The following is a 19530-nucleotide window of genomic DNA, read 5'->3' as shown; positions in this document are numbered from 1 at the left end:
TCTCCAGAGGGTTAAAATAACACACATGAACAGTATGATTTCAGCTGTGAATTTATTGATAAGAATGGTCCAATAAATAGTTTGACACAGCATTAACAGGTGAACGGTTCAAAACTGCTCGGAATCCCATCAGTGCTTTACTTTCCATTTGTCATATAACATAAACCAGATTAGAAATTATGGAACAGCTTGAGGTCGGACAGGAAAAGCCGACTTGGAGGGGACAGGAGTGTTTGTTTCAACACCAAGAGGGACCAGCTTTCATTCTGCTTGTGTTTCACTATCACTTTTCAGTAAAAATGGCCACATGTAGAAGGACGCAGTGCTTCAAATGTTAATAGACGTAACCAAGTCAACGCTTCAGTAAGAGAAAAAACTACAGGTGACAAAGAGAACACAAGAAATGTCAGCCATCTATCACAAAGTCTTCAGAATGAATTCCTTTTCCCTCTTTGGACTCACTACATCTGTCATTTGCTGTGTCTGTAACTAGTTACAACACCTCATTCTACCTGGAATTCAAATACAAATGCAGGTAAAATCTGCAGGGCTACATTCAACACAATCTTTGCCTACGTTTATGTTCAATATGACCTGACCGAAACAGAAGACTCAGTCTTCTGTCTGCATTTGCATTTTAATAGCAGTATAAAATAGGGTTTTGCTTTGCTTCCTCTTAGTGAGCGTGGGGTCTCCCGCGGCCTCTGCCCCTGCCACCGCCTGGAGGTCCATCCATAGAGCTGCGTGGGTTCTTGATCGTCTCATCGACTGACAGGATGAGACAGGCTGCCTCTGATGCCGCCGTCAGAGCATTGATGCGCACGATGGACGGCTCCCAAACGCAGGCAGCAAAGTTGTCTGCAATGTCCTCGTTGTTGATGTCCACACCGTACCACATGCCACCCTGCAGTGAAATAATAGCCAGAGTTGACTTTGTTTCCTGTTCCATGTGTTATTAACGCAGGCCATAAAAGCGCCCTTATGCCAAGCGCTTCACTCAGAGTATTATGCAGGATTAGGTGTACGTTTCATTTCCTACCTGTGCATGCTTGGCGCGCAGTTTGTTCAGGATGTTGGTTGCGTCAAAGCCGGCGTTGTCACACAGCTGTCTGGGGATGATCTCCAGGGCCTTGGCATAGGCTCCAATCAGCAGCTGCTGTTTTCCAGGGATGGTCCTGGAGTAATCCCGCAGGTACTTGGACAACTCCATCTCTATGGCTCCTCCACCCGCTACAATGGAGTCGTTCTGGAAATGAGCAGTAATTTCAGTGAGCACAGAGGGACCAACAAATTAAAGTTCTAGATACAACATTTAAATATAGACCAATTAATCTGGCTCTTCCGAATCCAAAAGGTGATGCAGAGGTCATATATACAGTTGTGTTGATTCCAAAACAGATGTGAAACAGATTTACATCTTTATTTTTAAATTAACAATTAATCTACAAATTATTTTCACAATTCATCAGTCTATAAAAATTAAAAGATGTAAAACACTCACTGATCCAAATTTGGGGCAACATTCAAGACAGTGATCTTAGTTTCTTTGTCTGAGGTTAATGTTAACAAAGTGAAAAAATTACGAGCTTTAGCGACTAATGTTAACCCAACCAAAACCTTTAATAGCAAGAAACTGCACCCATATGGCATCGTTGAAAATGTTAAATTTCATGGATCCTTCTGCCCATGAAACCATGATGCAAATCCCTCATTGAGCAGCATACTTTCTCATTTAACTAAAGCCAATAAAAAAATAAATAAAAATCATGCGTGTCAAGTCCCCATTAATTTAGCATCCAAGGTTAAACAGAACTACATGATGGAAAAACATCAATTTCCAACCAAACCAAAGAACCATGAAGATCTTATTGGAGTGAAAATTCAACTACAGTGAGTTTCAATATGGCACTACCCTGAACATCATGGGTAAGAATGTACTGACTGCTGTGAAATTGAGACAGCTTTGTTTTATTGATGTGATGTTTCTGGTTTTCAATCTTGTGGACATGTTGATATTTTCTGGGCGAGACAAAAGACGATCTTTCTGCACCAGCTGGAAGATAAAGTGTGTGTAACAATCTGCAGGCTCAGGATTGAATAGAATAAAGTAACTTTAAGTAGCTGATTTTTAAACTCCTGAAAACCCGTTAACAACTCAACACAATACATCACATCGGTGGAATGAACAGTGACGCAGAGAGCACTGCATCCTAGCAGCTCCATGTAATGAGCCTGTGTGGATTTGTATATCTCACGTGTCAACTGACCTTGATGGCTCTGCGTACGATCATGATGGCATCGTGCAGTGACCGCTCTGTCTCCTCTGTGAACTGTTCTGCTCCGCCCCTCAAGATGATGGTGCACGTCTTCGCCTTCGGACAGCCCTTGAAAAAGTTGTACCTGTAGACACACACACAGGGTGGGTGAGTGCTCAGAGTGGCCGTACTGCTTCATGACCCACAGGTTACTTTAAAGATGTTGTGATCTCTGAATCATCCCATTTACCTCTCTCCCCCGACCTGGACCTCCTCAAAGAGTTCACACTGTCCCAGGACATCGTCTGTCATGGCACCTACTGAGGTCTGGATGGAGCCGCCGCAGGCCTGGAGGTCACATTACACACAATCAGTCAAACCTCATTTTGATTCTTTGACTATTTTTTTTTTTTATTGTAAATCAAGTTTTAATATTTGTTTTACATCTTTATTGGCTTTTCACAATACAAATTAAGTTTTTTCCAACTGGTCTGGTTTTAACAGATAAACAGCTTAAAGTCAAAACAGCCATGGCAGTCAAGCAGGTACTTGCATCATCTAACTTTATTTTAAATGCAGGTGTGAGGTGTTCATTGTCTGCATGTGTCCTACCATCATGGTCCTCCTCAGATCCTCCTCCTGCACCCTGCCAGCGCAGAACAGATCTCTGTCAGCAAAATACTGGGTGGCCACATCACCGATGGGCAACTTGGACAGCACCACCTTGGCTCCTGACTTATAGATCTTCTCCAGTTTGTCGTACAGGATGTTCCACTCTGCGTCTACAATGGCCTGGTAGTCCTGCAGAGAAGGGGAAGAAGACAAATATGTTTGAGCAAAGAAGAGAGACTCATTTCAGGGCGCTCATTTCTTTCACATCCTCACGCCTGTGTTGCAGGTCCTCATACCTCCACAGATTTCACGCGAACCTCTGCGTTATCCTTCTCAGCCTTCAGTTCCAGCTCCACGTTAAGCAAAGCAATCTTCAGATTCTCATAGCGTTTAGGCTGCATCTCAAACCCGGCGTAGGAGAAGGTCTTCTTAAATGCAACTCCAGAGACCAACTGAGAGTCCTGGGAGATTCAAATATAGAAGATATTACATCCCATGTCATCAACCAGACCTTTCAGACTGTTTAAGTGGGAATAAAAGTACTAAAATTCAAACCTCAAGGGCTCCTCCCTGGACTTTCTTGATGCCAATCATCTTCAGAGACAGCAGCTCGTCCAGAGAAATGACAGCGTCCACCACCATTTTGGAGAAGAAGTCCTTCTGACCAGCGATTAGCTTTGAGTTCAGGGCTGTGGCTGCACACTTCTCCAACAGCTGCCTCTGCTCTCTAAGAGGACAGGGAGGGAGACAAGTACGTTAGAAAATGTACAACTACACTGATTTTAATATGCTCAATGTAACCAAAACCCCAGGAATACAATGTTAAAAGGAATACGGCTATTCATACCTTAAATTCTTAAAAGCACAAGCAAATAACATGTTGCAGTGAGCACTTACTGCTTGTCATCTTTCTTCACCGAGACAGCAACCTCCTTGATCTTGTTGACAGCAAGGTTGGTGGCGGTGCGGAATGCTCTGATGATGGTCTGAGGGTGGAGACCTTCCTCCACATACGACTTCAGCTGCTTCAGGAACTCCGCGGCCAGGAGAGTGACGGAGGTGGTGCCATCCCCGACCTGAGGATGGGAAAAAATTACTTAGAAAAACCTGTTATGATGTTCTGACAGTGGAGATTATCCTCTGTGTTGGGGCTAGTTCAAAAAGCAAAGAAACAGCATCTCGCTCTATGTCTCTGTCTCTCTCTCACCTCTGCATCCTGGGAGCGAGCGATGTCCACCAGGGTCTTGGCAGCAGGGTGGACTACATCTAGCAGTTTCAGGATGGTGGCTCCATCATTGGAGATTGTGGCCTTACCTGGAAAACACAGTTGATCATAAATTTGGGAGGATGAATCCATCCTGTAATCCATTCCTTCATCAATCAAATCAAATCTCTTCTTATCTAATAGTCTCTCCTCACCTCTGCCGTCCACCATCAGTTTGTCCATCCCTCTGGGCCCAAGGGTGGTCCTGACAGCCTCAGCAATCACCTGGAAAAGAAGATGATATGTTAAGACAGATTTAAAGCATATTCAGTAAGACAAACACCACATAGGAAGAAAAAACAACAACACATAATCAAGGAAAGACGAGCTGCATTTCTGACCTGGCAGGCATTGATGTTACTGATGAGCTGAGGGATGCCCTGAGACGTGTCTGTCCCCTCCTTCAGCAGGATAACCGGTGTGGGCTGAAGAGAGAAAGTAAAAAAGATTGTGAGGGCAGAGGGGTGGTAGACAGAGGAGAAAGAGAAATTCATCATGTTTCAGTTAGGGCTGCAAGGACTAACACATTGTCATCTTTAAATTTAGACGCAGACTATTTTGATAATCAATTGATTTTCATGTGCAGTAAAAGTTACTATTTAATTTGCAAATTCAGACAATTCAGCGTTTACGGGCTATTAATTGTGACTCTTCCCAATCTTAAATTGTTTTGGGTGGAACATTTCGTGAGATATTGAATTATAGCCCAATTAGCACATTTATAAATACGTTTATTTTATTTGCAATCTGGTAGAAAAAACACTGATACCTATATTCAATAGAAAAATGCTGGATATTGGCCCTGATAATCATCCAGGGCCAATACTTGGTCTACCCCTACTGAATATCTGTGATAGTGATAGGCATACTTTTAGGATTCGGGAAACACTGATCCACATTTTCTGATGTTTTATTGACCACACAATTAATCGATTGATCAAAAATATACTCAACATTGAGTTACAGCAGTACTTCCATTGAAAACCTATTGTGATATGTGTGGGACTTGACTAGTGCAATATCTGAAAAATATCCCTCAATCTCACTCAGCTTCAGTCTCCATGATAAAGTTACCATGAGTTACATTTTGGAGTTTTAACCTGAACTGGTTGAAGACACAGGCAGTGCCTGACGTGAGGCTGTAGGGTGTGATGCTTTTGTTACCCATCAGACGTGCAGCTGTGTGACGCTGTCAAAAGCCGGATGTCTGTTTATAGGCTGCTGATAGTAACGTTACTTCTCATTGTTGTAAACTAACTGTTGCAACTTTACATCATAATCTTACAATACACAATTTTCGATCATTAGTTTCAGTCGTTTTTACAAGTAACGATGTCTAACTTTGTCTGGTAGCCAGCATCAGTCCACTTCAGTCAGGCATGGCTACCAAATCTATGACCAAAATATCAAAGCCGATGACCAATTAACTGAGCAAAACGTGAGCAAACTGGTTGTCAGAAATAGCTCTGGTTCTACACAGAAGCCATCAGTGTTCCATTTGCAGGCACTCATTGAAAAAGGCTAAACATACAGCAGCTAACTTGATAACAACCTGACTGGTTTATCTACAATGATGGCAGAAGCTAGCACCGCTGATGACAGACGAATACATAAAACTCCGAATTACAGGCACAAACTGTTCGCAAGTCGGTAAAAGTTGCTTTATAAAGGAAAACTGCCGCTAACATGTTAGCTAGAATCATTGTTAGCATCGTATACGCCCATTGATGCGGTGCAATCCTGCGAGGCTAGCACAGTCTGGCTAACAATCAGGTCATTTTAAAATCATCTCCACAAAATAATTGTTTCCAAACGTCGCCAAAAGAGGGTCATCTGATCTGAGAGCAGTCATGATGTAAATATTCACTGATAAACTGAAGGATGGACATGGATTTTATATTTGCGTGTGCGCTATGAATGCTAACTTACTCACCATCATCTTTGCAGTTCCTTCGAGAAGCTTTCGGCCGGTATCCAATCCCACAATGCTTTTCGAAATCAGGGTGCGTTCAAGAACACGATGCAGCGTTTCGTCAGCGATACTAATGACCAGGCTTTTCTTGTGTTGCTGCAGATCCTTTGTATGGAGTCCCATAGTGTCCAAAATAAGTCATTCTAAAGTGACTAAGTAAAATAAAAAACTAAATTGTGTACAACATAAAATTAACCAAATGATTTCTTCATTATGACAGTTTGTTTCTGATGACACTTTTATTCGATATCACACTTTATTTCTCCCTTTTTTATATCTATTTGTAAGTTCATTTTTATGTTAAAATGAATGTCTCATTTATTCATAAATTTGTATACTTTGCATTTACATACCAGGTGGTTTTACTGTTACCTTAAAGAAAGTGTAGCTGACACAGCATATCAAGTATCAGTATCGTGGAATGACATAGTGGATGTGGGAACTTTGTGTGCTGAGGGGGCTGCAGCATCCCCCAAAACGAGACTATAACTTATGCCGAAGGAGGCCCAAGCAATTGCGAATTTGTCAGAGACAGCACCTCACAAAGTTTATAACGTTCCCTCCTTTCTCAACAACTCACAGAACTGAGAGTTATCTTCAGGGAGTCTGGGGACTTTCTCTCTCTCTTCATCTCCTTACTGTTGTTGTCTGTGGCTGATGTGGCTGATTTGACCATGTTTCTGTTCAGATTTACCTTCTGCTGTTGTGCCAAATGCTCTCAAATTGTAAATCATTTGATAATATCGATCAGACACATGATCTCTCCTTCTGACTATCCAAATTAATACAAAAAACATGAATGTCGTGCACCATTTTGATGTCATTTTATAGACTGATCCCTCAGGATCCCCATCTGTGACAGACTTCATCCCTGCATGATAAGACCACAAATAAAAGGGATTCCACTTATTATGATATTATGATGATATTTTTAACATCCTCTTTTGCTTGCTTTAATTCTGTGAAGTGGTAAGGAGCTGCCATTTTCATATCAGACTAGTCACATCTACATGAAATGTACAATAAATGACTCATACTGGTCTTTATAACCACCAAACTTCTCAAAATTCTACTGTATGTAAATACCTCTTCAAAGCTCCTGCACATGTCCCAAAGTAATGTCACAGTAATGATGTTCATAAATGAGTTACATGTTTTTTGTTAAACAAATTCATAGTAGATTGTATGACGTGAGAAGGCCCTCTGAGGAAAGCATCACTGCATGGAAACTTTTTATTAACAAACAATCATGCTCAGAAGTGCATGACAATACGTGACATACTTTTCATGTCGCAAGCTATTACCTGAACAAATCGAGCATGCTGTCCATGACTTTGCATTCACTGCCTGCTGGAGACAGAACAGAGCTCACAGCTCTGAAACATTTGTGTTTCCTAAAAGTACAACAGTCCAGCTGTACTGTGCAATTGCAGAAAATGATGTACTGTGTTTCATTCGACCATACAAATGTTTTGATATGGTCAGATTACCAAATGATGTGATAGTACATTACTTTCCCAACAACAAGAGCAGAGGAAGGTTAAGGTTTCCCTTGTTCAGAGGCGTGCTGCAATCAGGGCAAGTTGAAGTTTAAAATGACTGTAAAGCAACCAAACCACTATCAAAGGTTATAATTAATGAGAACTGAAGGGAAAAATAAAACTAGAATAAAAATTTAAACAAAATAGGAATACCACCTGAAACAATATTATGCACATGCAAAATGAACTAAATTGAATTAGAATATGCAGAAAAGGACTTTGAGTCTTTATTAATCTGGTCTAAACTGTCAACACAACAAACACAAGGAGGCATTGATGCATTTATTTATTGAGGATGGATGTTTACATGGCAAGTTTTGCAATTGTATTGGAATATGATCAAACTGATGAAACATAAAACAAAGATTTTCAAAGAAGAAAAGCTGAACTGCAACAAGTAAACTATCTTCAGTCAGACATGAACTTACTGAAACTGAACTGAACTGAAAACTAAATAAAAATACAAAACTAGAATAACCTTGACTGATATCAAACCTGAATCACAGGTTTTTGCTTTTTACTTATTCGGCTGAGTCCAAGATTTATGCTGCAATTGAAACATCCAGCCTTACAACCTTTTGGGTTTATAAGATTAGAGTTATTGTCCCTTTAAACAGCAGAGATTGGAATGAAATTAGTGTGTAATCCTAAAATGAAACAAACTATATGGTCATATACTAAACTCCCAAAGACCCAGACAGCTGGCAGAGGCCACAGATGGATGTAGTACTAAAAAATAAAATTTAAAATATATATTTAAATCTTTATTTTTTCATTTTTACTTCTACTTTTTTTACACTCATTGTGGATAGAGAGTAACAGAATTTCAATTCTCTGTATGTCTTGCACATATTGCAGCATTGACAATAAAGCCAACTTTGAACTTTGAACTTTGAAAATGATAAATAACTTTTGAAAGGCTAATCCTATCCGTATGCTTCAAAAACTCATGGGAAGCGGAGTATCTCGTTTTAGTGGCAACTGATAAACTGGGTTATGATTCAATAACTTTTCTATTTACACTCTGAACTGTTCTTGACATATCACCATGGTCAGCAAATGAATCATAGGATTCCATATGTGTTTCAATAGGAAAATGTATTAACACATGGCTGTAACTTGCTGAGGAAAGGTCAGAAAGTAGACAACAATTCATATGGAAATCTAAAACATTTCAGCACAGGTTTTTGCATTAAAAATATACTATCTTTATGTCAATTCTCAAACAAAGCAAGTTCAAAATTGTGACTTGAACTGAGCCAGACTGAAACTTCCTGTCCCTTTGAATCAAATGATGTGTTGCACTTGACACACAGGGTAGGAAAGAAATAGACAAATACAGATAGACAAACACAAGTGTTCCAGGTCTTTGAGGGTTTTCTGACAATAAATGTAGTTGAGTAACAAAAGCACAAGTTGAAGGGAATTCTACATATATTTACATCTATGTACACTGTATTCTGTGGGTTGACCGATTATTGGATCAGGTATTCAGCTATGTTTGGATTGAGTCAGTCTGATTGCAGATAAATTAATTAACTTAAAAATGCACTGATGCAGCTTGTAATCTAAAAAGTAACTAAAATCATTAAATAAAAGTACAATATTTGCTACCAAACTGTAGCGGGTGGAAGAATAGAGTAGCAAAAAGTGTGAATACTCAAGTGAAGAATAACTCAAAACTGAATACTTGAGTAAATGTTCTTAATTACATTGTACCACTGCCTACTTTGAACAAAACGTTTGGAAGACAGCAGACTTTGTTACTGTAATGATGCTGCAGTCTGTAAATGACTGTGGCAAGGTTGCATTTAAAGGTCCAGTATGTAGGGTCAAGTGACATCTAGCTTGTTTGCATATCGCAACCAACCAAATATCCCTCGTCCCACCCTGGGGACTCACTTAGTAGATGCAAAAAGCTCATTCTAGGGTAACAGCACAGCACAAATATTCTTATTTTCAGGTAATTATAAACTAATGGAAATGTAATCAGATTCATCATTTCATTTCTGCAGATAGATCCCCCTATATCCTACACACTGGACCTTTAAAGGAACACACTGAACTATTTGGTTTGCGGCGTCATGCATGGCAGCCTCCTCAGTCTGTGCAGGTATAGCAGAGGTTGCAGGTAGCTGCAGGTCACAGCAGCGGCCATCGCTATGGCCACGTACTGACACAACATCGTTTGAGCTGGAACTCGTCCCTCCAGAGGCATAGTGATGATGTAGGGGAGGTAGTTGAGCATGAGGACAACCTGGATGATGGTGATGGTGGTGAAGGCCTTCCTCTTCATCGAATTCATCTCTCCCTTTCCTCCTTTCTCAACCTTCTTCGCCCCCTTCTCATTTCTTTCTCCCGGGCTCATGACTCCACTACACATTTGTTTCTCCTTCTTCTTCTTCTTCTTCTTCTTCTCCTTCTCCTTTTCCACCATCTCTATGTCCCCCGGTGGAGGTTTTTGCAAAGTTTTGAGAACAGACAAACAGCAAAAGGTGTCTATGACTAAAACAGGGAGGAAGAGCACACATACTGGCACAATAGACCGCCCCAAAAAAGCAGTGGTTGCCAAGACAAAATAAATGCACCAAGAGACCCCCAAACATCCCCATTTGTACTGAGGAGACTTGAACCTGGAAGAGGAGGGAACAGAAAGGAGAGAGTCACACAGTAGGTATCATATCTTTTCACACAAAATCACTTCAAATCTATCAACACCTCTATAAGTCTAACGAAATAAACCCTGTGTGGTTTTACCGTAAATAGTCGAGGGGTCGCACCACAGCAATGTACCTCTCCACACACACCAGACAGAGGAGCACTGGCTTCATAATGAGCCCCATCCCCGTCAGGTAGGTCGTCAAGCCCAAAACTTTTTCACTCCACCACAGAAAGTGATTAATGAACATCAGAGGTACAATCAGGTAGAAAGTCAGGTGGGCGATGGCCAGGTTGAGGGGGAAGAAGTCTGCAGGAAGGATACTGGCATCCTTTGACCTTTGAATTTGGATTTGTTAAGTAATTAATTAATTAGCTTTAATTGGTTCATTTAACACACCAGAATTCTAGAAAATGTCCACCTTTTCCTCAGGATGTGACAGATGAGCCAGCTGTTCAACGGGACGCCAATGAGGACTTCAGAGGAGACGGTGATGAAGAGGATGAGGAGGCCTGCCGAAGGCGCTCCTAAATTGCCAGCACCGTCATTATAAGTAACACATATTGCCCAGATATACCCTGAAGCTGAGGAAAACGAGTTCACAGCCGAGCCGTTCATACTGCAGAAGAAGGCAGAGAAATGCAAACCTGCAGGGAGATCATTTGTACATGACAGTGAAAATGTATCTGTAGATTATGAAGAGACAGTGAAGTAGCTTTAACAAACCTTTCAGCGTGAGGTGTGAGTGACGCTCTGTAGAAAGCAGGGTCTGTTCCACTGACTGTTTGCTCACTGGTGCAGGTTCATTTGATAACTGTGAAACACGACAGATGTCAGATTTGCATGAAAATACATGAACCAGATGTAGACGGTGCACCTTACTGTGAGCTTACTGCACACACTGTATTTATGTTATGGTATTTATTGTAAGTGCAAGTTTGCTTTCTTTTTCACATCAAAGAGTGGGAAATGAACTTTTTGTCTTATACTGTGTGATGTACAGATCATAGCTATCAAAAATGATTTGTTGTGTACTAATAGACTAAAAAATTACACAAAGAAAAGTAATAGTATTGTTATCAATACTAACATATTTGTTTCTGTTTGATTATTAAGTTATGTTTTGGTTTTTGTTGCCACTCACAAGTTAGGCAAACATCTTCATGTGGCACCCATCCACCACAAGGCAAGGTGCTTTTGCTTCAAGACAATATATGAAATAAATATATATGATTTTTTGATATGATACAAAATACATGTCAAATAATCTAAAGGTAAATTCAATACATTAACATGATGAATAAGAAAAAAGCTGTGCGGTAAAATAAATAAATAAATAAAAAAGATATGAAGACACGTCACGCAGCAATGGTAACTGTTCCTGAACGCACCTTTTTGGCACGTCTCTCAGCCGTGCTGAATGCAGGCCTCTGATTGGCCTGCGGCTTGTCTGTCGCAGCCTGCAAGTGCGCTCAATATAATATCATCGTGTACTGCATGGGCGGAGGTAAGCTTATGCTGTATATTCAATAGCGCAGACTCCACCCGCACAGGCACTCCAAGAACATAATCAGGCGTTCACAATCTTTTACCAAGAACTCGCGCGGAGTTTGGATATTGTACACATAACTGTGGCGGGAGATGTTGGACCGAGGAGGATAGAGACGACTTCGTTGTTTTTATATCTCAAATTGTGTCGAAACAAAGTCGGATATCAGGAAGAATTGACGCTTTTGCTGGAGGGAGACGCAACGATGGAGGATTTCGGAATTTATGCGCTTTTCGGTGTGAACGGTCCGCCTCAGAGGCTGCTAAGGTACGTTAGACGCGTAATGTTATGATTAGAAATGTTCATGTTAGTTTGTTTTCCGCTTGAAACGCCATGTCCGCGAACCTTATCTTAGCAAAAGCGTTGTTGAATATACGTTTTTGTACGCAGCCCCTTCATAAATCTTCAGCCGCTGCTCGTTGGCGCCTCTTTAACTGATCCGTGTTTATGGAGCAATATTCGTCGGCTTACTCCTCCGATATTGAGAGATACATGCCAGTAAATGCTTTCCCTTCTCTAGCTTCCTGTTTCTGAGAGCTAAGAGAAGAATATTCACTTATTTCTTTTGGGGTTTTTTCTGTGTCAGTGCTGAAGGTTCGTGCAGGGTGGCGGTTGCAGTTCCTTCAGGTGTCCGTCAGGTGGTGCTGTTCAGCAGCGGTCCGTGGGGGGAGAGGATCTGCGTCAACGCGGAGCTCAACGATGCTGACCGGATGCCCATCACCATCGGCAAACTGACTCCATATAACAAGTAGGTTCACTCTCGTGCTTTTATCCCCACGGTGAGATTTCCACTGCTTGTTTGTGTAGTTAAGGCTGATTATGTCTGGGTGATGTCCTGCATGTCCTGCATCCAGCTGCCATTAAATATGAATGTCAGTAATCAGACTGAATGAGAAACATTTCACTGATTATAGCTCATGTCCTCCAGGTGCCTGTCGTGGGAGCAGTGGGAAGAGGAGACATGGACAGACAGCGTCACACTGAATGTCACTCTGGAGGGAGGAAACCTGGCAAGTATTACAAACCGTAACAGTCAGGACCGGGAGAAGTCAAGCAAACAACCAAAAGAGCTGTTTATATGGTCTGGAAATATAACACGATGGACAAGGAAGTAAGTCCGTTAATCATCATAGTCTTCGGAGCATTTTGGGGGTAAAATTACAATATTAACAAGCTGAAATAATCTTCCTGTAGAGAAATTAATGGGATATTGCTGTGATGTAGTGAAAGAACAAGGAATTAATGACAGGTGTTGGCCATCAAAGGTAAATAAGAGAAAAGCTGAAACTTACACATTTTAAACAACCTTTGTGGCCATTGGAGATTGTGAAGCAGTGCACTTGTAAATGACAGCAAACGCAGTACAGACTCTCAGGGTAGTTTCTAACCACAGTACTGTTTTTGGGACAAACGGAGAGCCTTTAAAAATTTACCAAACCACATACGGCAGATGCTGATCTTGAACCCTGATCAAACATCGACAGGAAAAGATCAGTCATCTGATTTAATGAATCATCATCGGTCATTCAAGTGAAGAAGGATTTATTTATTTTTAAACGCAGCCCTGTTGTAGACAAATTTGTTGTCTTCATTCCTGGTTTTCCCAAAAAATTGAGAAAACATCTTTTCCTCCACATGGATGAATGAATCTTGTCCACAGGTAAAAGCAGACTGGGCAGAACCAGAGCTCGTTCTGGCTGTGAAGGAGTACACGCCAAAGGTAATCTATGTGATTGATGCCCTATTACTCATACAAGTATCTCCTGAGATGTCTAGATGGCAAAATCCCATAACAAGACCTATGTCCAACAGTCATTATTTCATTTGTCGGTATTTGTTATTGTTTACTTACTTTTGTGTTTGCCTACATTTCCCATAATGTCATTCAAGAGGTTTGTATTGCTAAATGATAAATGATGCAGACTGTTCTGAACGTCCCAGGACACGGTGGCTCCCCTCGCAGCCCGGGAGCTCAACGGCAAGAGGAAGCGAGAACGAACGTCAGAGGAGGACGGTGATGAGAATAGGGTGACGAAGAGAGGGGAAGAAGAGAACATGTGTCCAAACAGTGGCGTGGAGAAGACCACACCTGTGCGTAAGGCCAGAGGTCAAAGCAAAGCGGGCCAGAAGCTGTTCAGCAGTGGAGGAGATGCAACAAAGATGAAGGGAGCAGGTGGGAGGAACGACTCAGTGTTGAGTGGTAATGATAATTAATCAGTGATCCTGTGGCTCTGTGTGGAGGAGTAAAGCATTTCTTTATGTGCTGTATCTTCAATCAACTCTCCTTCCTTTTCTCCTTTCTGCAGCTAATGGAGCAGGAGAAGCGCAAGGGATTGCGGGAAGGACGCCTCCTCAGAGTGCAGCCAGGACAAAGAGTAGGCAGGCCAAGACTCCCACACAGATGGGTGAGTTCATGCATGCGCTTTGCATCCACTTTTATCTGTTTTTACCTTCACTGTTTGTCATATTTGCTCACTTTTCAGTCCCACAGCTGGTACGTTGATGCACATCGCCCACCTCAGGTTACAGAATGATGCTACCTGTTTGTCTTCAGTGCAGGAATGTAACATAAAATTGCCCTGTGTTTGGTGTTAACTTGAAGTTAGCTGGGTCTGGACTGTTTAAAGTTTATTTGTGATACATTTGAAATAACAAGTCTCTGGTTTTCCTGCAGCCCCATTGGTCAGCCCGTCAGGTCGCTGGGGTCAGACTCTGTGTCCCATCGATACTCAGACAGCTATTCTGATTGGAGGGCAGGGAGCCAGGATGCAGTTCTGCAAAGATCCAATGTGGAAGCTCTGCACAGGTCAGTCATGGACGACATTATGGACTCTATATTACTGTTACGGCCCCAAACTGAACACAACCAAAGACTCGAACAAAAAGAGGCCAGTAACATATAAAGGACGCCGACTCAACATAGTCAAGTTTAAATGTGTTTATTTAACAAAAGAAAAAGGCAAGAGTTCCTGGCCAAACTGAAAAATAAGAGAGAGGAGACCCCAGACCAGCCATGACCGTCGCATCTGGGGAATCCTCCCAACTAAAGCTGCCTAAACAACTACTAAACCTACTTAGAAAAAGGAAACCAAAAAGATACGAAAACAGGACTACCAGGAACTCAAACCTGAATTAAAACAACAAAGCCCTGGCACTCTAACAGGCCAGGGAACTGAACCCAAACTCAAATCAACAACAAAGAAGAAAACAGCAAAAGACTGTGAGGCCAGCGCAACCTCCCTCCTCCTGCAACACACCTGAAATGAGAGAGAGAGAGACGAGACGCCCTGATACTGCCTCCTTTTACCTGCTCAGGTGATTGCCCACACCTGAGCTCAGGAAGGCAGAGCAGGGCGGAGACATGACACACACACACATAGGGCACTAACCTGGCCACACGTAACAATTACACATGTAAGGGGGATTTAGTTTCTAGGGGGTCCACATCAGAGCAAGTGTTTTTGTCTCCTATTGATCCATAACATCCTTGAAAGTATGTGATATTTTAAGATTTAAGTTTTTTTTTTTTTAAAAAAAGAAAAGAAAAGGCATGAATAGAAATGGGACGTTGAAAGTACTTGAATTTATATATTTTGTGCATGAACATAAACTTGACTTAACATTAATAGATAGACTACATGCAATTGATGTTTCTGTACATCAGTTCTGTATTACAAAAGTGATTATCTTTGATCTGTGTCTCAAACTATGCTATGTTGGATCCCTGAATTTGCTGGAATTGAGCTTGGAAAGTCCATCAAAAGTACTAATATATAAGGTTTGAGAAGGTGTGCTAACCCTCTGTCCAACAGAGGACATGTCCTGGGTTGCAGCTGAGACTCTGGCAGAGGGTCCAACACCTGAGGCCAGGATCGGCCACACGGCCGTCTATGACCCAGACTCAAGGAGGATCTTTGTGTTTGGAGGCTCAAAGAACAAAAAGTGGTTCAATGACGTTCACATCCTGGACACGCAGAGCTGGAAGTGGACCATGGTGGAGGTCTGCTTGTTTTGTTTTGCTTTTTTTTTTTTTTTTTTTTTACCCCCCCATCTATTTTGCTGCTCGTCCTTTCCTCACATCCTCCTCACGTCCTCCTTCCTTCTCTGTTGTCTCCCCAGGCTCAAGGTAAGGTCCCTCCTCTGGCCTACCACAGCTGCAGTATGTTCCGTGGTGAACTGTTTGTGCTTGGAGGAGTGTTTCCTTGTCCGAACCCAGAGCCCGACGGCTGCAGCGACTCACTGTATATCTTCGACCCCCACCTGTCCATCTGGTACCAGCCTATTGTAACAGGCAACGCACCATCCGCCCGCTCAGGGTAAGATGGTTGATCCACATTGGGCCTCTCTCCATGCATATAATTAGTTTACTTATTTTCTCCTGGTCTCATCCTCCCTCTTGGTTTCACTTTCAGTCACTCTGCATGTGTGATGCAGGAGAGAAAGATCTATGTGTTTGGTGGATGGGACACTCCTGTCTGCTACAATGACATGTACATGTTGGACCTGGGTAAGCCGAGTTAAATGCACACAAAAGGCTCACTGGCCACTTCATTAGATACAATTACACCAAAACAGTCAGCGGTATTATTCTAAAGGCACTTTTCTCATTGAGATTGTAGTTTGCAATATATCAAAAGATGTTTCTAATATTTGTTTTGCCTTCTTATGTACCTACTTGAGAGATAAAGAATATTACAAACACCTTTCAGTATGATGTAATCCACTCCAGCACAATGCTATTTCCCTCTAGGAATTCACTAATGAACAAAAGTAAAAGTATGACCTTTTTTTAGTGGCAACAAAACTGAAAAATGTGAGCACACTTGGTACATGTAGTGGCCAGATAGTGTATATCTGATCAGAGGTATGAACATGTGGCACTGCATGCGTAATTGATATTTAAATATTTTTGTGTCTCTTAGGTCTGATGGAGTTTTCTGCTGTGAAAACAACTGGGACAGCCCCGTCTCCTCGAAGGTAAAGAAGTCAACACACATGAAATATCAGCCAGAGGGGGATTTATTTAATTTTTATTTTGGGGGGTACCAGATCATATATGCCAGAATCTGAGGTAATCAAGAATCATCAGTAATCACAGCTGTTGATTTACATGAGAAAAATTGCCATTGTTTTTTTTCTTATTCAGGCAAATGTCTTGTTTTTTACGTAGTATTTAACATGACCCTAAGTTAAGCAGATTTAGGCAAATGACAGATATTTTTCCACCCTTTTTGTTAGTTAATTTGTGTGTGTTTGCATGCCAGCTGGCACGGCAGCGCTGTGCTCTCAGACACACAGTTCCTGATCCACGGAGGTTACAATGGAAACAACGCTCTCAGCGACACCTTCATCTTTGACACAGGTGAGAGGCAGCTCACAGTCACACGCCAGCTTTGTACACACTTCTGTCTGCTTGTAAAGCTTTTCAGGACAATTACTGTTTTCTTTGTTGGTATTGGTTGATGAACATGTGCACTTTGTTGTCCTTTTAAAAAAAAAAAAAAAAAAATCTGTCGCTTATTTGTCATCAAATCCTGCAGTCTAAAAAATGTCATGAAATAGGGAAAATGTCACAGATTGACAGACTTCAAGGGGAAATCTTTAGACCTTTAGATTGTTAAAAAAGACAAAAAAAATCTCAAAAGTAAACAGCAATGGGAAAAGTATAGAAAATCTGGACCCGGCAAACTTTTTTCTTGAGAAATTATGATCTGTTGATTTAGGTGATTTTCAAGTGATCTGCTTATTGCTCCACACTTGTCACTTGTAATGTCTCATGAAGAAGTGATGAGTCTGAAAGTAAAAGCAAAAGGAATGTGTGAATTTACAAAAGTCAAAGTTTAAAAAGTGAATATGGTGTCCATATCCAGTATAGGGTTAGGGTTAGACAGACAGTAGCTTAGTGTGTCATTTAGGCCTTCATTACAACAAATTTAATTGTTGAGTATTTTGTCATGTAATTGATCAATGATTTGATCTGACTGCTTTATATGTCTTAACAGTCCGACACCTGAATATATTCAGTTAACTGCAATAGAAGAAAACCAAAATCTAACATAATCATACTTGTTCATTTATGAAGTATACATTATTAAACTCGTCTGTTTTTTGTTTTTGTTTTTTTTTGTCTGGTTCAGACACCAACAGCTGGACGGAGGTGACACTCCCTCAGCTGTCTGTCCCCAGGGCGGGACACTCCATCATCACGATGCAGGCAGGCGGTCACCACCTCTTCTCAGAGGTGGATGAAGTGGTGGACGCTGACTCCGGCAGCAGAACTCTGCTGGTGTTCGGAGGTGGCGACAACGAGGGCAACTTCTACTCCGACCTGACGATAGTCGCGGTGGAGGAGCTGCTCACTGCTATTTAAAGAGTGAGAGTGGGTCAGAGGTGAATCCTCACTGCCTGACTGGATATGAAACAGACTCTTTATTATTTATATGTCTATAGGTTGTCTTCGTCTCCTTTGGTTGTTTCAGCCCTCTCTTCTTTCTTTTGTTTTTTTGAAAGGGTTAGAAAACTTGAGTAGTGGAGTAACATGGTTCATGTTGGATGTACAATCTGGGCATTTCTTGAATACATATTACATACATCTTTTAAAAACAAGCTTTAAAGAAAAGAGATTCCTCTCCCCTTGTGGATCCATATTAACAAGAACAAAGTTTTTATGTTCATAATTTAAAGCTTTTCAAGTTTTTCCTCAGGTCTAATGTAGGCTGCCAATCTTCTGTCGTAAGCTCACGCCATAAGCTGACTCCTCTTCCCACTTTATGATCAATTTATTTTGAGTACTTTTTTTTTTTTAACATCAAAAGCCTTGATGATTCTGAGCATGTCAAACTTGCATGCAAGCGGACTCCTCTGCTGCTTCACACCTCTTCCATCCCCACCTGTACCTGTCTTCTTCATCCCCAGAGTTAAAGTCCTGTTACATGTCCCCCATTGTCAAACTGGACTCTGTACGTTCCAGTCTTGCTGTGTTCAGTTGGAGGCTGCTGAGCCCAGTTGAACTGTCCACACACCTGCTCCAGACCCACTTACTGGTGGTCAAAAACTCCTGTGCTTGTAGTGTATTTGCCAACACTCCCCCTAGTTAGCTGTGCAGCTAACTAGAAGCTACAGTTCGCAGCAGTCAGCAACTTCCGTGTTGCAGCTATTTGATGCATTCGTGTTCAGGTGGCAGCCGTAGTAAAATGTCTTTTTATTTTTTACGTATATATGTTGTTTCATGTTGCTCGACAGCGGCGAGTGCAGTAATTGTATTTCATAATGCTCAAAATCGCATTCACTTCACTTATTCACTTAATAAACATTTGATTTTATGGTGCCTTTTAAGCTTAGTCCTTCCTCAAAATGACTTCTTGCTCAGTAATGTCTCTAAAAAGAAGTGCAGAGATGTAGAGACAGTTAAACCCACTTAGACTCAGTTTAGACAACCCTCTCCATTTGCAGAATAATTAACACATCTCTTCGGTCTGACATAAAACACTGAGGTGTACTTGAAACCGATTGGTGTCAAACTAATATAATTTAAATGAGGTTTGATGCTTAACAACATGTCCCAGTAACTCTACGCTAACATGTGCTAACGTCAGCCTAGCAGAGTAACACTGATATCATCTTCAAATAGGCTAAACTAAATAGAGACGTTTTAATAAAAGATTAGCAGCGCTCAAGA

The 19530-nt window shown here is 41.4% G+C and overlaps 2 protein-coding genes and 1 long non-coding RNA gene across 5 annotated transcripts; 1 reads left to right on the top strand and 2 right to left on the bottom strand.

Moving 5' to 3' along the window:
* Positions 1-35: 35 nt before the first annotated feature.
* Positions 36-6187, bottom strand: cct7 (chaperonin containing TCP1, subunit 7 (eta)). Its single transcript, XM_037112490.1, has 12 exons — positions 6065-6187; positions 4473-4556; positions 4287-4356; positions 4075-4181; positions 3765-3943; positions 3423-3594; positions 3164-3328; positions 2868-3056; positions 2506-2603; positions 2268-2400; positions 1040-1246; positions 36-904 (listed from the first exon to the last, which is right to left on the bottom strand). The coding sequence occupies exons 1-12, from the start codon at positions 6068-6070 to the stop codon at positions 677-679; spliced, it is 1638 nt and encodes a 545-aa protein (XP_036968385.1). The 5' UTR covers positions 6071-6187; the 3' UTR covers positions 36-676.
* A 3954-nt stretch (positions 6188-10141) lies between these two features.
* LOC119027580 lies at positions 10142-12545 on the bottom strand. Its single transcript, XR_005077418.1, has 5 exons — positions 12409-12545; positions 11030-11117; positions 10725-10950; positions 10402-10641; positions 10142-10277 (listed from the first exon to the last, which is right to left on the bottom strand). It is a non-coding gene; the product is annotated as an uncharacterized LOC119027580 (long non-coding RNA).
* On the top strand, positions 11826-19187 carry LOC119027579 (kelch repeat-containing protein). Of its 3 annotated transcripts, XM_037112927.1 has the most exons (13): positions 11828-12119; positions 12439-12600; positions 12781-12862; positions 13513-13572; positions 13794-14025; positions 14159-14257; positions 14527-14658; positions 15665-15852; positions 15972-16168; positions 16265-16359; positions 16775-16829; positions 17117-17214; positions 17990-19187. In XM_037112927.1, exons 1-13 carry the CDS (start codon positions 12058-12060, stop codon positions 18220-18222), a joined length of 1695 nt encoding a protein of 564 aa, XP_036968822.1. In that variant the 5' UTR covers positions 11828-12057; the 3' UTR covers positions 18223-19187. The 3 variants fall into 3 exon arrangements, with proteins under 3 accessions (XP_036968824.1, XP_036968822.1, XP_036968823.1); XM_037112929.1 differs by lacking the exon at positions 17990-19187 and having other exon boundaries at positions 11826-12119; positions 17091-17209; XM_037112928.1 differs by lacking the exons at positions 11828-12119; positions 12439-12600 and having other exon boundaries at positions 12847-12963.
* The last annotated feature ends 343 nt before the right edge of the window (positions 19188-19530 follow it).

Source organism: Acanthopagrus latus, chromosome 10 (genome assembly GCF_904848185.1).
Source record: "Acanthopagrus latus isolate v.2019 chromosome 10, fAcaLat1.1, whole genome shotgun sequence".
Lineage (NCBI taxonomy): Eukaryota > Metazoa > Chordata > Actinopteri > Spariformes > Sparidae > Acanthopagrus > Acanthopagrus latus.
The sequence above is the reverse complement of the archived record's forward strand: the minus strand, read 5'-3'. Positions and strand labels throughout refer to the sequence as shown.

Bases quoted from the DNA above. Each gene is read 5' to 3' on its own strand.
- cct7 (XM_037112490.1), bottom strand. The intron at 3,944-4,074 runs GTGAGAGAGAGA...TCCCATCCTCAG, and splicing joins CTCGCTCCCAGGATGCAGAG to GTCGGGGATGGCACCACCTC. The intron at 3,057-3,163 runs GTATGAGGACCT...CCTTCTCTGCAG, and splicing joins TTCGCGTGAAATCTGTGGAG to GACTACCAGGCCATTGTAGA.
- LOC119027579 (XM_037112927.1), top strand. From the start codon at position 12,058: ATGGAGGATTTCGGAATTTATGCGCTTTTCGGTGTGAACGGTCCGCCT. The intron at 12,863-13,512 runs GCAAGTATTACA...TCTTGTCCACAG, and splicing joins CTCTGGAGGGAGGAAACCTG to GTAAAAGCAGACTGGGCAGA. The intron at 16,830-17,116 runs GTAAAGAAGTCA...TTTGCATGCCAG, and splicing joins ACAGCCCCGTCTCCTCGAAG to CTGGCACGGCAGCGCTGTGC.